Source organism: Urocitellus parryii, chromosome 8 (genome assembly GCF_045843805.1).
Source record: "Urocitellus parryii isolate mUroPar1 chromosome 8, mUroPar1.hap1, whole genome shotgun sequence".
In the NCBI taxonomy this organism is placed as follows: Eukaryota; Metazoa; Chordata; class Mammalia; order Rodentia; family Sciuridae; genus Urocitellus; species Urocitellus parryii.
This window is the reverse complement of record NC_135538.1, coordinates 52536745-52549482: the sequence shown is the minus strand read 5'-3', so window position 1 is coordinate 52549482 and position 12738 is coordinate 52536745. Positions and strand designations below refer to the sequence as shown.

The window sequence follows — 12738 nt, the reverse complement described above, 5'->3', positions numbered from 1 at the left end:
GCATTTTCCTTTGGCTCTTATCTTAACATCCGGATTGGTGCTGTTCATGTCTTCTCTGAGGAGGGATGATGTGGCAGTGGTGCTCATCAACTTATCCCCACCATGATTGATGAAAGTGCTCCTCTTGGAAGTGACTGGAGTGTACTTGGGAGTGGGGTAAAAGATTGGGGACTGGGAGGATCTCATGGTCCTAAGGAATCAAGCCCATGTCCTGGGTTATCAGCAGTGTCCCTGCTTCAGGAGCTGATTTCCTAGCCTAATCCTGCCCTTTCCATGTCATTTGTTTCCCAACCATCCTTCTTGCATTCTGTGCATAAGAGAGTGTCTCTTTTGATGTGTGAGACCCTGTAAGAAACATTATCTGCCTGGCTTCAGGAACTTTCTGTTCAAGTTCTGCATGACATTTAAGTTAATAGAAATGCAATGAAGTACACATGTGATTTCATCTTATGTGCATGGTTATGATTATGTGTTAAGCAGAATCACATCTCCTTCTAACAAATTCACTGTAAAATCAGGCAAAGTCTTGCCTTCCATAGGGTACTCTTTATGTGCTTTTCTGAAATAGGCGCACTACTGTCATTTGAAAGTGCACACCGTGTGTGTAGTGAACTCCTGAATTAATTGCAAGTACTTCCTTCTTTAGCTTACTTTTTATCCATGGTTAATTTGTAGGTTTGTTCAGCTGGGTCAGAGTCAACACAAACAAGACAAGAGCAGCCAGCAACTCTGTTCCAGGTGCTCAGATGGAGTTATAAAATTGTAAGTAATAGATTAGACCTTTTAAAAATTTGTATTGATGCCATTCATAGTGCTTTTTTGATAACTGTTTAAGAAAAGTATCCAGACTTGTCACCCAGTTAGTATAATTAGATGCACTAAAGCATCTTCTCCTGGTACCTTATTTGAGGAAAACTGATTCTCAGACAAGGTCTGAAAGAAATGGCAGCCTAGACTATACTGAAATATACCCTTTGTGGTAGGTTTGGAGCTGGCAGAGGATTTCCTCCATGAACTCTGCCCTCCACGGGTACAGGTGAGATGAAGAAAAGCTCTGACCCAGGAGACAGACTCTTCAGGTTCGATACAAGATCCTTGAAGGCATGGATGGGTTGCTCTTGTCTAGCTATATGTCTCCATTTGTTCTAATAACTTGCTACAGTTAAATGGGTATTTAGTAAATTCTTAAGTAAAAAGAACTATGGTCAAATCATGCCATATCTGGTTTGTTACCTGAATAAGTCACTTAAGTGCTCAGTTTGCTCTTCTGCAAAAGGGAACCGTAATAGCACTACTGCAGAGGAGGGTAGTGAAACTTAAATAAAGAAGTGCTCTGAACAGTGTCTGAACAAATTCTCGGTTGTGCTCATCGTCATCTTTGTTCTTCATATTCATCATTGTTTTTTGTATATTGGCATCAAGCATAGTTAAGGGTTATGACCAGGAAAGTTTCCCTGATACCATATATGCAGTTGAGTTTCTTCTATAAAATGGGTCACTGTGTAGATTCAGTGAGGTAGTCTAGGTGAAGCACCTAAATCAGTGTCTGCACTTAGTTTACAGTTAGTAAATGTTCACTTCCCTTTTCTTAGACCTACTGTATCAGTTTGGTCAATGAATTGCTTATTTGGTACATACTGACTGTCTGACTTCTCTGTGTCCTTTACACCTGAACATTCCTGATTGATGGTTCAGAGGATATGACAGCAATCCAGAGTAGACTTTTACCTTTGAGTGGTGACTGTGAGGATTTTGACAATGGGATGGATTTGGGAAGTATTTTGGAGGCAAAATAGACAGGATTTTGGATCCTCATTCATGGAAGGGAAGGAAGAATGCGTTATCAAGGATGACCCTTAGGATTTTTGTTTTTTGTGACAGTTTGGTTGGTTGATTGATTCGTTTATTCACATGTTCATTCAGCAGATAGATATTGAGGGTATTTGTGCTGGGAGCATTCAAAGCTGACGTTTATGGAGGTGAGGAGCATTGCAGCAAGACCTGATTTGCCTGTAAAGTGGCATCAGTGTGGAGGGGTTTAGGAAGCAGCTGGACCAACTGATGTGGAGCTCAGAAGAGAGTCTGGGCTGGGGATGTGAATGCTCAGAGTGATAATTAAAGCCACTGATTACAGATGAGACTGCCAAGAAGAGGCTAGAGTGAGATTTGTCTAAAGCTAATCCTGGTAAGCTCTGGGTCTAAGCGCTTAGAGAAAGAGGGCAACCTGTGAAGGAGACAGAGATGGCTAATCAGAGAAGTGGAAGGAAAATGAGACAGTGTTTTATCACAGCCTCCAAAAGTGTTGTTTATTCCTATTTTTTCCCCTTCTTTTGGGGGCATGTAAACTCCTATTAATTTAGAGACCATTTTGTTATAGCTGTTTAGCATATGGGAATATGGGCTCTCAAATGAGTTAAAATTGAGGTGGTTAAAGAAGGAAAGCATTTAAGTGTGTTAGTAAAATAAGAAATCTTGTTAACCAATTGTATGAAGTTGATTCTTCTGTTAAAATAGTACAATAAACTTATTAAGAGATGATGATAAAATAAAAATAAAATAAAAACATTTTCCCGTTTTTTTCCAACATTGTTTTCACTTTTATCTGTAATTGGTCTTGTAGTTATTATTTTCATATCCTTTTTCTTAAAATATTTGGTATTTGCTTTACTGAGGCACAGATGAAAACTATGGAGATCTAGAATTTTTTAACCTTTTCCACTTAATTAGTAAAGAATCCATCATGAGTGTTTTTGCTCAGCATCTTCAGCAGGATAACAAAGAGGTTGGTTGGCTCTGTATTATGTTGTCATGGCAACTTCTGAAGAGTGTTTTGGGTGCATGTGTTTGTGTGTGTGCGCGCGCGCGCATGCATGTGTGCCCTTTAAATTGGAACTCTGTAACCAGGTTCTTAAAATGTCATCTATTCATTTTTAGATTTCTAAAGCTATGCCAAACAAACAAATTAGATTTATATGATATTCTTGAAGTTCTCTTATGTTTTAGGTTCTAGTATATTTTAAAGCAGTTATAGAGCTTGGGATGTAGCTCAGTGTTAGAATGCATGCATGAGGCCCTGGGCTCAGTCCCCTCTGTACTACAAAAAATAAAAAATAGAAGTAGTTCTAATTTTCTTTGAAGTTCATGTACATTTCTATCTACTCACCTCTAAATAGTTTCTCATCTTACCAGTTTTTTTTAAAAAAAATCATGAGGCATACCAGTTTTTCATTTCTAAATAGGGGCTATTTACAATATTAAATGTTAAAAATATTGACAGTAAATAACTGCCAAAAAGCAGTTGGAGCAGGGACTCCTGAATTCTGCATTCAGAGACCTGGACACTTTCATCCAAGGTCTTTCAGGATATTGCCTAGGGGTAGATGCTAACCTTGCAACTGGTCAATGTCTACATTGGCAGTCCAAATACCCACAGCTATATTTTGTCTGAGTGTGACCTCTCCCTGATACATATGACTCCCTGAGTGTATGGGAGGTGATCAGGGAGCAATTATATCAGCCAACATTTACAGAATATTCAGTGCATGATGGGCATTTCTCTATGTATCTTAACCCATATTAACTCAATTCCCACACTAACCCTAGGAAGTAAATCTTATTATCATTTCCGCTTTACATACAGAGAAACTGAAGCACAGAGAAGTTTCATAAGTTACTCAAATTCAAACAGCTACTAAGTGGAGGAATCAGGATTCAAATCCAGATAGGCTTGTTCCAGAGCCTGTGCTCTCCATCCCTAAGCTTCAGGGCCTAGTGTCACCATATGCTTTTATAACCATGGGATAGAAATGCTGGGTTGTTAGCATTGACAGCCCTTATTTTGGTCTTCTGACATGACCTGGACTTATAGACACCTCTCTGTGTCTCTACTCTGTTGATCTTGAATGTTTTTTAGTATTTAAAGAGATTATACCTTTATTCTTTCCCAAGTACCCCTCCTGTTATCCCTCACAGAGGCATACTGAAGTTTCATGGGCAAATACACTTGCTGATTTTGTAACATGGAATAGAGATTATTGACCTACCACTAGAACAGTGGTATTAATTGTGCTAGGTTACTTATGTCTAGAGGGCATCCCACCTTTGGTGACCTCTGCTGTCCCCAGAATAGACCTTAAATTGAGCACTCAGTGAATATTTGTTGAAATATACTGGATCTCACCCCATCCCACCCATTACTAGAAGTCTCTATGAAGTCCCCTGAGCATCCTAGAGTACCCCCCAGTACTCTACTAGTTTTCAACACCTTCTTTTTTCCTCATCTGAGAGGGAACTTTTTCAGTTCTTCCCCTATTCTGTTTCTTCTTTATCTGCCCTCTTACCACTCCTGTTTCTTTTTTTACTTATGCCCTCTGAAAAAGTATAGTATTTCCTCTTTCGTCTCTTTCCTATAACACCTGTAACCAATGACCCAAGTGGAAGGACTTTCTGAGCCTGGCGGGTGGGGTGCTGTGGGGCTGGTTGGTGACTCCCTGTGTTCATGTAAGATCAACATGTTCTCATTTTACACTCCTACAATTTCTTTGGAAGGTTTTTAACCCAGCATCAAATGCCAATCAGTAGTAGGCTAAAAAAGATATGAACACAAACATTATTAATGCCTGTTATTCTGAGGCTTACCAATTCTAGGAATATGTTTCACTCATTTAAAAACTGCAATTCAAAATATGATACATTATTTGTATGAATACTCCCATATGTAAATTATTCTGGGGCAGGACAAACAGAAATGTCCAGCAGGATATATGTATATGTTTTAGGACCAGAAAGTTGCATTGATTCCCTAAGAACATCTCATAATAAGTGGTAATTACTGACTTTAGAGTGAATTCCCCATTCTTTCCCTTTTGCAGTTAGAATTAGAACCCTCCAACTGATGAGATGGTCTCGGTACATGGTCAGGATTAACTTATCTTCTTATATTTTTCATGATATCATTTTCAATAGCTACCCATATATGGGTAACTCCTTGGGCCACACCCCTCCCTACAGATTTCATCTAGTTCTCTGTATGATCATTCTGTGCTGCAAGCTAAATAAGCATTTCTATCTTAATGGGTCACTTTTGTTGAGTCAAGTCTTTAAAGGTTTAAGAATTAGAACAGTTGGAAGGCAGAGATCGATGAATAATCAGCTAATTCCCTAGTAGAACTTAGCCCTGTTCCTGGCATCTTGGTACTTGATACATGTTTATTGAATGAATGAATGAAAGTGTATATGAGTGATTGCTCTAGGGGTTATCAGAAAGAAAGGAGAAAGGTCAGGAAGAGACAGAGGTTTCTCTTTTATATCTGTAGTGAATACAATGCATGCAGGCCTTGGAGAATACACTCCTGTTTCTTCCAGGGAATCGGGAGCTGGAATAATCACGAGGTAGGTAGCAGGAAGCTACAGCTAAAAGTCAAAATGAAAAAGCCATCAGATGGATAGAAAGGGCAGCAGGAGAACAGTGAATGCCTCTGCATTTGAATATTATCTGCAGTACCATCTGCTATTGTTAAACAAGACAAATTTATTGAAACAATGCATTTTTAAACTTCAGGGGAGGACTATTCTGAAAGGTTTCTGGCATTTAAGAAAAAAATTAATAGAATTTAACTATAGGTACTCATGTTACTAATTTAAGGTATCTAAAATGACTTTGATTTTCCAACAAACTTAATGTATTGTCTGCTTTATTTTGGTGAGCGCAAACTTTATGGGAGCTTTCACAGTCTCACATGAAGTCTTAAGTACCCCCTTATATGGGCACATGTTGACAAGCCTCTATCATATTCACCTCTATCATATTCACCATGTCTTAGTCGACTTTGTGTTGCAACATCAAATTGAGACTGAGATACCTCTTTTCTTCTTTATAAAGAAAAAAACTCATAGTTCTGAAGATTCAAGAGCATGGCACTAGCATCTGTTAAGCTCTAGCAAGGGGCTCATGGCAAATGGTATCACGATGCCAGGACACATGCAGAAGAGAGCATATTACATATGCTTTTAAAAGTTTTCTAGGAATCCATGGTCAGAGTAAAGTGAAAAAGAATCCTTTAATTACTGATAGAGATAGTTTTTTTTTAATTCTGGGGATGAAACCTAGGGGTGCTTTACCGTTGAGGTGCATCCCCATCCTTTTTTATATTATATTAATTTTGGTACTGAGAATTGAACCCAGGGATGCTTAACCACTGAGCCATATCCCCAGTCATTATTTGTATATTTTTTTTCATTATGTATATTTTATTTTTTTCCAGAGTCAGGGTCTCACTAAGTTGCTAAGTGCCTTACTAAGTTGCTGAAGCTGGCTTTGAACTTGTAATCCTCCTGCCTCAGCCTCCCAAGCTATTGGGATTACAGGTGTGCACCACTGGCCCCTTTTTATTTTATTTGAACACAGGGTCTCACTATATTTTCAAGGCTGGCCTCAAACTTGCAACCCTCTGTGTCAGCCTTCCAAGTCACAGGGTTTATAGGGTTGCACCACCATGCCAGCAAGATAAAAAAAACTATTATGATTTTAAAAATATATTTTTATTCCATATAACCATGTCTTTTTACATGAACAAGCAATTAATCTTGAGGGATTATAGATTTGGATATATGATATGGCTATGTAAGGGGTATTACTCATTAGTTTTGTTAGCTATCTATGTAAGAACCACATTTATAATGTTTTAACCTTTGTTATTTTGTTTGTTTGCCAAATTACCATCAGTGTTATGTATGACAGGTGGGTGGGATGATTCGGGGCAGATGGGTGATTATGAGCTTGTGCTATGTCACCGTGGCTTCCTGACAACCATTCCCTTTGCACAGTGAAGATGAACATCCAGGTATATTGTGATTATAGCCTGTTTTCTCTGAGAAAATACTAGAAGTCTTTTCAGTTCAGATAAATTTTGGTTAAAATACAAGAAAATACATTTTTACTTTAAATTTAATTATGCTATTCTATGTGTGATTCAGAATCCTGTTGAGTTTTTACAAAATATTACAAAAATGATTTTAAAAAATACAAACTCCACTAAGTCTTAATTATGCTTAAAAGTCAACAAAAAGTCTTTTATTATTATGTAAGTAATTTTCCATGTTTGATATTTTAATATGATTGCTTATTTTCTTTATGGTCTTATGAAGAAATTTGAGGAGTAATCCCATGGAAATCAATTACATAATGTTTTCATAATTAAAGGTTTGCTCATATTTTAGACATCCTTCTACCCTCCTTCCCCAGGAACAGAAAGTACTTAATAAATTGAACCCCTTAAGTGGTGGGTTTTTATTCTAAGACTAACCTAAAAAGATTATGAATTACTTGAGGGCATGGCTCATCTATCTTAATAATCCCAGACCCTGATACCTGGTATGTAGGAAACTATAAGTAAAATATGAATGAGTAATATTTGGCATCCAGTAATTTTATCTCTTTTAGGAATATGCAATAATTAAGTGTGAGAGAGAAATGCCAGTATTAGCAAATTGAAGCAAATGGTAACTATTTGTAAGTTTAAATTTTACTATGGTCTATTTGCAGTTTTAAATGTAGCAACTCAGATTTATCGGCAGGCGTTTCGTGATTTTTCTCAGTGGACAAACCATTGCTGTCCGTATTAGTTATACATTATGTTAGTAGGACAGGCTAAAATGGACTATGATTCTCTGGTTTGTTTTTAATGCCCTAATGCTACCAAATTGCTGAAGCTCTTGATGAGAGAATTCCATATGTAGCTAGCTTTTGAAATCCCTTGATCAGCATGCCTAGAACAGAAGCATAATTTCCTGATTTGCATTTGCCTGTAGTTCCCAAATGCATGAAGCTCTTTAAAAAAAAAAAATGCTTAGTTTTTACATTTACCTTACTTTTAGAATCCTATGATTTTGAAAAATTGTAGTTTGATTTTTCTTGGAAAGAATAGAAATTTGTGTATTTTTAAAACTCTTCCTTTTTACACCCACTTTCCATTACTTGAAAAATACTGTTTCTGAGATCCATTACTAAAGGGCCACAGTTTCTATTCTGTATGTGTGATTTCACCTAAATATCAATTAAACCCCAAGATGCCTGATTAAAATGTATCCTGTTCTTATCCAAAAGAAGACAAGGATTGACTTTCTTAGCTATTTTGTTTTACTTTTTATAATTATATCAGGAATTCATTACTTAATGTCAAAATAAAATCAATTAGTGATTTTTAAAGCCTTGTACTTCAGAATAATGTATTCCTTCCTGGAAATAAAATTCCTTTAGGCTTATTTTAGAAGATATATAGCTAAATTGGTAGCTCCTTTATCCCATGGTTTGAAAATAGAAAAGTAAATCAACTAAATAGAGTTAATGTGCTCAAATACATTTACTTTTGATAATAGAATAGTAGTAGGAAAAATGTTTAGCAAATAGAAAATTGGAAAATATAATTTTTGGTGTTTTTTTGGCAACCGTAAGTAAAATTATATTTGAAATTTCTCCATTTAGTCTTACATACGCTTTTCTGTTCATTGTTTTTCCTATGGGACCAAAGATCTTTTGTTTACTTTTTTTTGAACAGTTTTAACAAAGTAGGTCTTTGATGAGATAATTAAATTTAGTTTATTGTATATTAAGTTTGTTGTTTCTTATTGCCTTTAATTTTTGTCTTTACATATGTAACTTTGGATGTGTTTCTCAGTAGTCTTATAAGAAAATCAGTTGGTGTCTTCTGAATTCTTAACATATTTATTCCTTCCCGAGGCTGTCTGTAATGATTTCTAGAGATACAAAGAATCAGTCCTTTGTGGAGAGATGCAAGATGGTGGGGTGGCAGTAGAGCCATGAAATTTAAGAACTAGAAGATATTTAGAGATTATCAGATTAATCCTCTGATTATATAAGAAAGGGAGACCTGGAGAGGATCAGTAGGTCATTCAGAGTTATATAACTTTTAAGTGATAAAGCTAAGACTCAGATTCATCTCTTTGGACTCAAAACCAAAGCCCAGTAACATGATCGTCTGAGCCAGGCACCTGGAATTTAATCAATCCATATGCCTGCTGAGAGCAGCTAAATGTGCCCATAGGAAGCATAGATAGCACTAAATATCCATGCTAGCAAATGGCTAACAGTTTTTTCTTCCCTTGATGAAGGAAACGGAAAGAAAAAGAGAGAAGGCATAAAGCAGTGGTCTTCAAAATGTAATCCACAAATCTCTGGGATTTTTCCAAGACCCTTTCATTGGTTTGTGATACTGAGGTGGTAGCACCAAATAGTGATTATCATTTTCTCCACTGTTATGTATTCACAGCTACTAAGCGGAGAACTGCTCATTATGTCTAAGGAAGTCTTTGATGAAGTTGTAAAAAAGTGTTAAGTAACCCTCAAATGCATGTCATTTTAGTGTTACTTGTGACAAATGAGAAATACAGTATACATAAAGTACCTCTGTTGCATATCAAGGTACCATGGTTGTCTTGAGGAAAAGGACTTGTTCCAGTATGAGCCAAACTCACTACTTTTTCCCCAGAACACCTATTAAAATAATGACTGATAGACCAACTGTGGTTCTTCAGACTCAGATATTTGGCAGACACTGTCAAAAATGAACAAAGCAAGCCTGTCACTTCAAGGAAAACAATTGACAGTATTCATTACCAAATGACAGAGTTAGATCTTTCAAGTGAAAGTGAGAATTTTGAAAAACTTGTATCCATCACCATGAGCAGTACTTATAGCCTTTTCTCATAGGATCAGAAGCAGTCTTAATAATTTTTTAACAATTTTTTTACATAATGAAACACATTACCATTTGGAAGATCTTCATAACTCAGTGAACCCAGATGACCAACGAGTGCTGTTTAAAGATTGCATGGGTTAAAAAAAAAAAAATCCATTACAAGTGCAAAGTAGACTAATGGATTTTAAGATAAGAGAGTATGAAAAGTTCATGGATATGGTTTAGTTCTACATTACAAGTAATTTTTAAGAAACTTGTCAGATTTTGTTGAAGTATCAAAGAAAAATATCCAGAATTATCTGAAAAGCATTAAAATACTCCTTTCTTTTCCAACTATATATCTCTGTGAAGCCATTATTTTCTTTATATACTTCAACCAAAACAGCATATCTTGACAGATTCAGGAGAAATCAATTTGAGAAACCAGTTCTTGTGTCTTAAACTAGATAAAAAAAGACTTGCAAACATTTAAAACATTGCTTCTTCTGTCACTAATTTTTTTTAGAAAATATAATTAATTTTCATTAAAATATATGTATATTAACATTTAATTGTTTTGATATTGTTATTTTTAATAATCTTTTTAAAGTTTCTGTTTTGGTCTCTTATATGGTAAATATTAGTAGATATAATCAATATAAAACAGAGCTTACTGGGGCACTCAGTAATGTTTTTAGAGCATAAAGGGACCCTGAGAACTAACCAGTTTGAGAACTTATTGGCATAAAGTATTCGACCACTTATATCAACATGCAGCACAGAGGCGACTAAGGGCATCATCATACCTTTGTTCAGTATTTGCCAGAAGAATGATAGCCCTGACTAGTTAAAGAAATGCTTATTTATTTTCTATGGGTTTTCTTGTTGTTGTTGTTGTTGTTGTTGTTTAAGGAATTGAGGAAGGAACTGTCCTCTTTTTAAGTTTCTTTCAAAAAATGGTCTGAACGTTTTAGGATTCTTTCAGCTCCAGTTAACAGAACACCTAATTTCATAGATTCCAGTGATAAGATCATTTATTTTCTTTACCGAAAAATGGCAGATAGTGTAGCCTCCAGAGTGGATTGGTTCAGGAGCTTCATATAAGGTTCTTTCTAAATCTCTGCTATACTATCCCCATCCCTTCCTTGTTATGGGTTGGATCTGGAATGTCCGCCAAATGTGTGTTGAAAGCATGGTCCCCAGTGCAGCAAAGTTCAGAGGAGGGACTTTTAAAACAATGACTGAATCATGGGGGCTTTGACCTCTTAGTGAACTAATCCACTGATAGCTGCATGGACTGCTAGAAGGTGGAACCTAGTTGGAGAAAGTAGGTCACAGGGGGTGGGGGGCATCCCCAGGATGGGTTTATTATCCCCTCCCACCACTCTGTCCCTTCTCTCTCTCTGCTTCCCTGCTGCTATGTGCTGCTGAGCAGCTTTCCTCCACCGTGACATTGCTACCGTAGAGTAGGCCAACCATGGACTGAATCCTCAGAAATCATGAACCAAAATACATCTTCCCTTCTCTAAGTTGTTTTTGTCAGGTATTTTGGTCACAGCCACAAAAAGCTGACTAACTCAAACTTCATCCTCAGACCAATAGCAAGATGGCTGAAGCAGTTCCAGGTCCCACAGCCAGATACTGGGGGACTCAGTACAGAAAGGAAATGCTTTCTCTGTTTCTTAGGAACAAGGAGTCTCAGAGACAGTGCAGCAGACTACTCCTTGTGCCCCAGTAGCCAGGATTGGTTTCCATGCCAGCCCCTAAGCATGTTACTGCTGGGTCATAGGTTACTGTGATTGGCTTAAAATAATCATTTGGAGTACATAGATGTAAAGCAGTGACCCACAATGATTTAGTTATTAAGAACAAAACAAAAATAATTCATGCTTGTTCAATTAATTGAAAATTAATTTGCATAGGTGCCCAATAAGAGTGGCAGTGTACATTTGTGGGAAGAATTCTAAGCCTGAGAACAGGAGCCCTGGAATCTGGTCCCACATCTGGCACTGTGGAGATCAGTCTTTGCTTTTCTGGGCCGTGACTGTCTTTTCTGTAAACTGAGGGCTTGGACTAGGATATCACTTCTGTGATCCTCTGGTTCATTGGTTCATTTATTCACTCTCTCAACCCTTTGTTCAATAACATTTATTGAGTGCTTAGTCTGTAGTGAAAGTCACAGCAGAGTATACAAATAGGCACCAAAATGTTGTCTGGTTAGCCACAACAGATATTCTTCTTCCTGCATTATACACACAGTGAAAGCCCAAAGAGGGTAAGATCCATATTGATTTTTGCTTATATGCAACTTGTGGAGTAAACTGTTTAATGCCCTCACAAAGAGCCTTTGCTGCAAACCTAATTAGTGAACAGTTACATCATGAGAACTTTCTCTCATCTTGTTAAGATGTAAAATTTATTTGGAAATGAAAACATGGAGTCACAAATGTGTTCTGAAAAAGATAAGTCTTTGTCTCAGGAAAATGCTTGTGGGCCTGACTGTCTGTGATTGTTCCAGTTCCCTCAGTATCAGAAAAGGCACGATGCAGAGAAGCAGGCTGTTACAAGAACAGGACAGCCATGAGAAATGAGACTGTGTTCCCTGGATATCCAAGGACACTCGTATATTGTAGTTCTCAGATAAGATGCTCAGAGTAGTTTGATCTTTTTTAAACCAAGCTGCTAAAATTTTGCAGACCTTTCTCACATGCAGTGTTGGTTAATTTTTTATGTCATGTGAAGTGTTGAGATAGCTGGGAGTATTTATCTCAAACAAGAGGATTAGGAGTCATGTGATCATTCTCTCGAGTAATATTTGAATTGTTGTCAGGTGAAGCAAGGCTTTTTGAATTGCTTTTGGAACCAGTAAGTAGAACAAAGATTAAGGGTAGCTGAAGAGAAAATCTTTCCAACAATTAGAGCTACCCATGATGTCATGTAAACCTCTGTCATTGAAAGTCTTGAATTCTTCCATCACTGAGAACACGGAAGTAGAGGCTGGATATCCTTCCACAGCAATGTTCTGAAGTTTCTTCCTTTGGTC

General features: G+C 36.9%; 1 protein-coding gene across 1 annotated transcript in view; it reads left to right on the top strand.

The window, feature by feature from the left end:
- Window positions 1-12738, top strand: part of Fig4 (FIG4 phosphoinositide 5-phosphatase) — a 104783-nt gene that overhangs the window by 75123 nt on the left and 16922 nt on the right. Inside the window, exon 22 of the mRNA XM_026389612.2 lies at window positions 676-762. Coding sequence (XP_026245397.1) covers window positions 676-762 — 87 coding nt within the window. The remainder of the gene's footprint in view (window positions 1-675; window positions 763-12738) is intronic.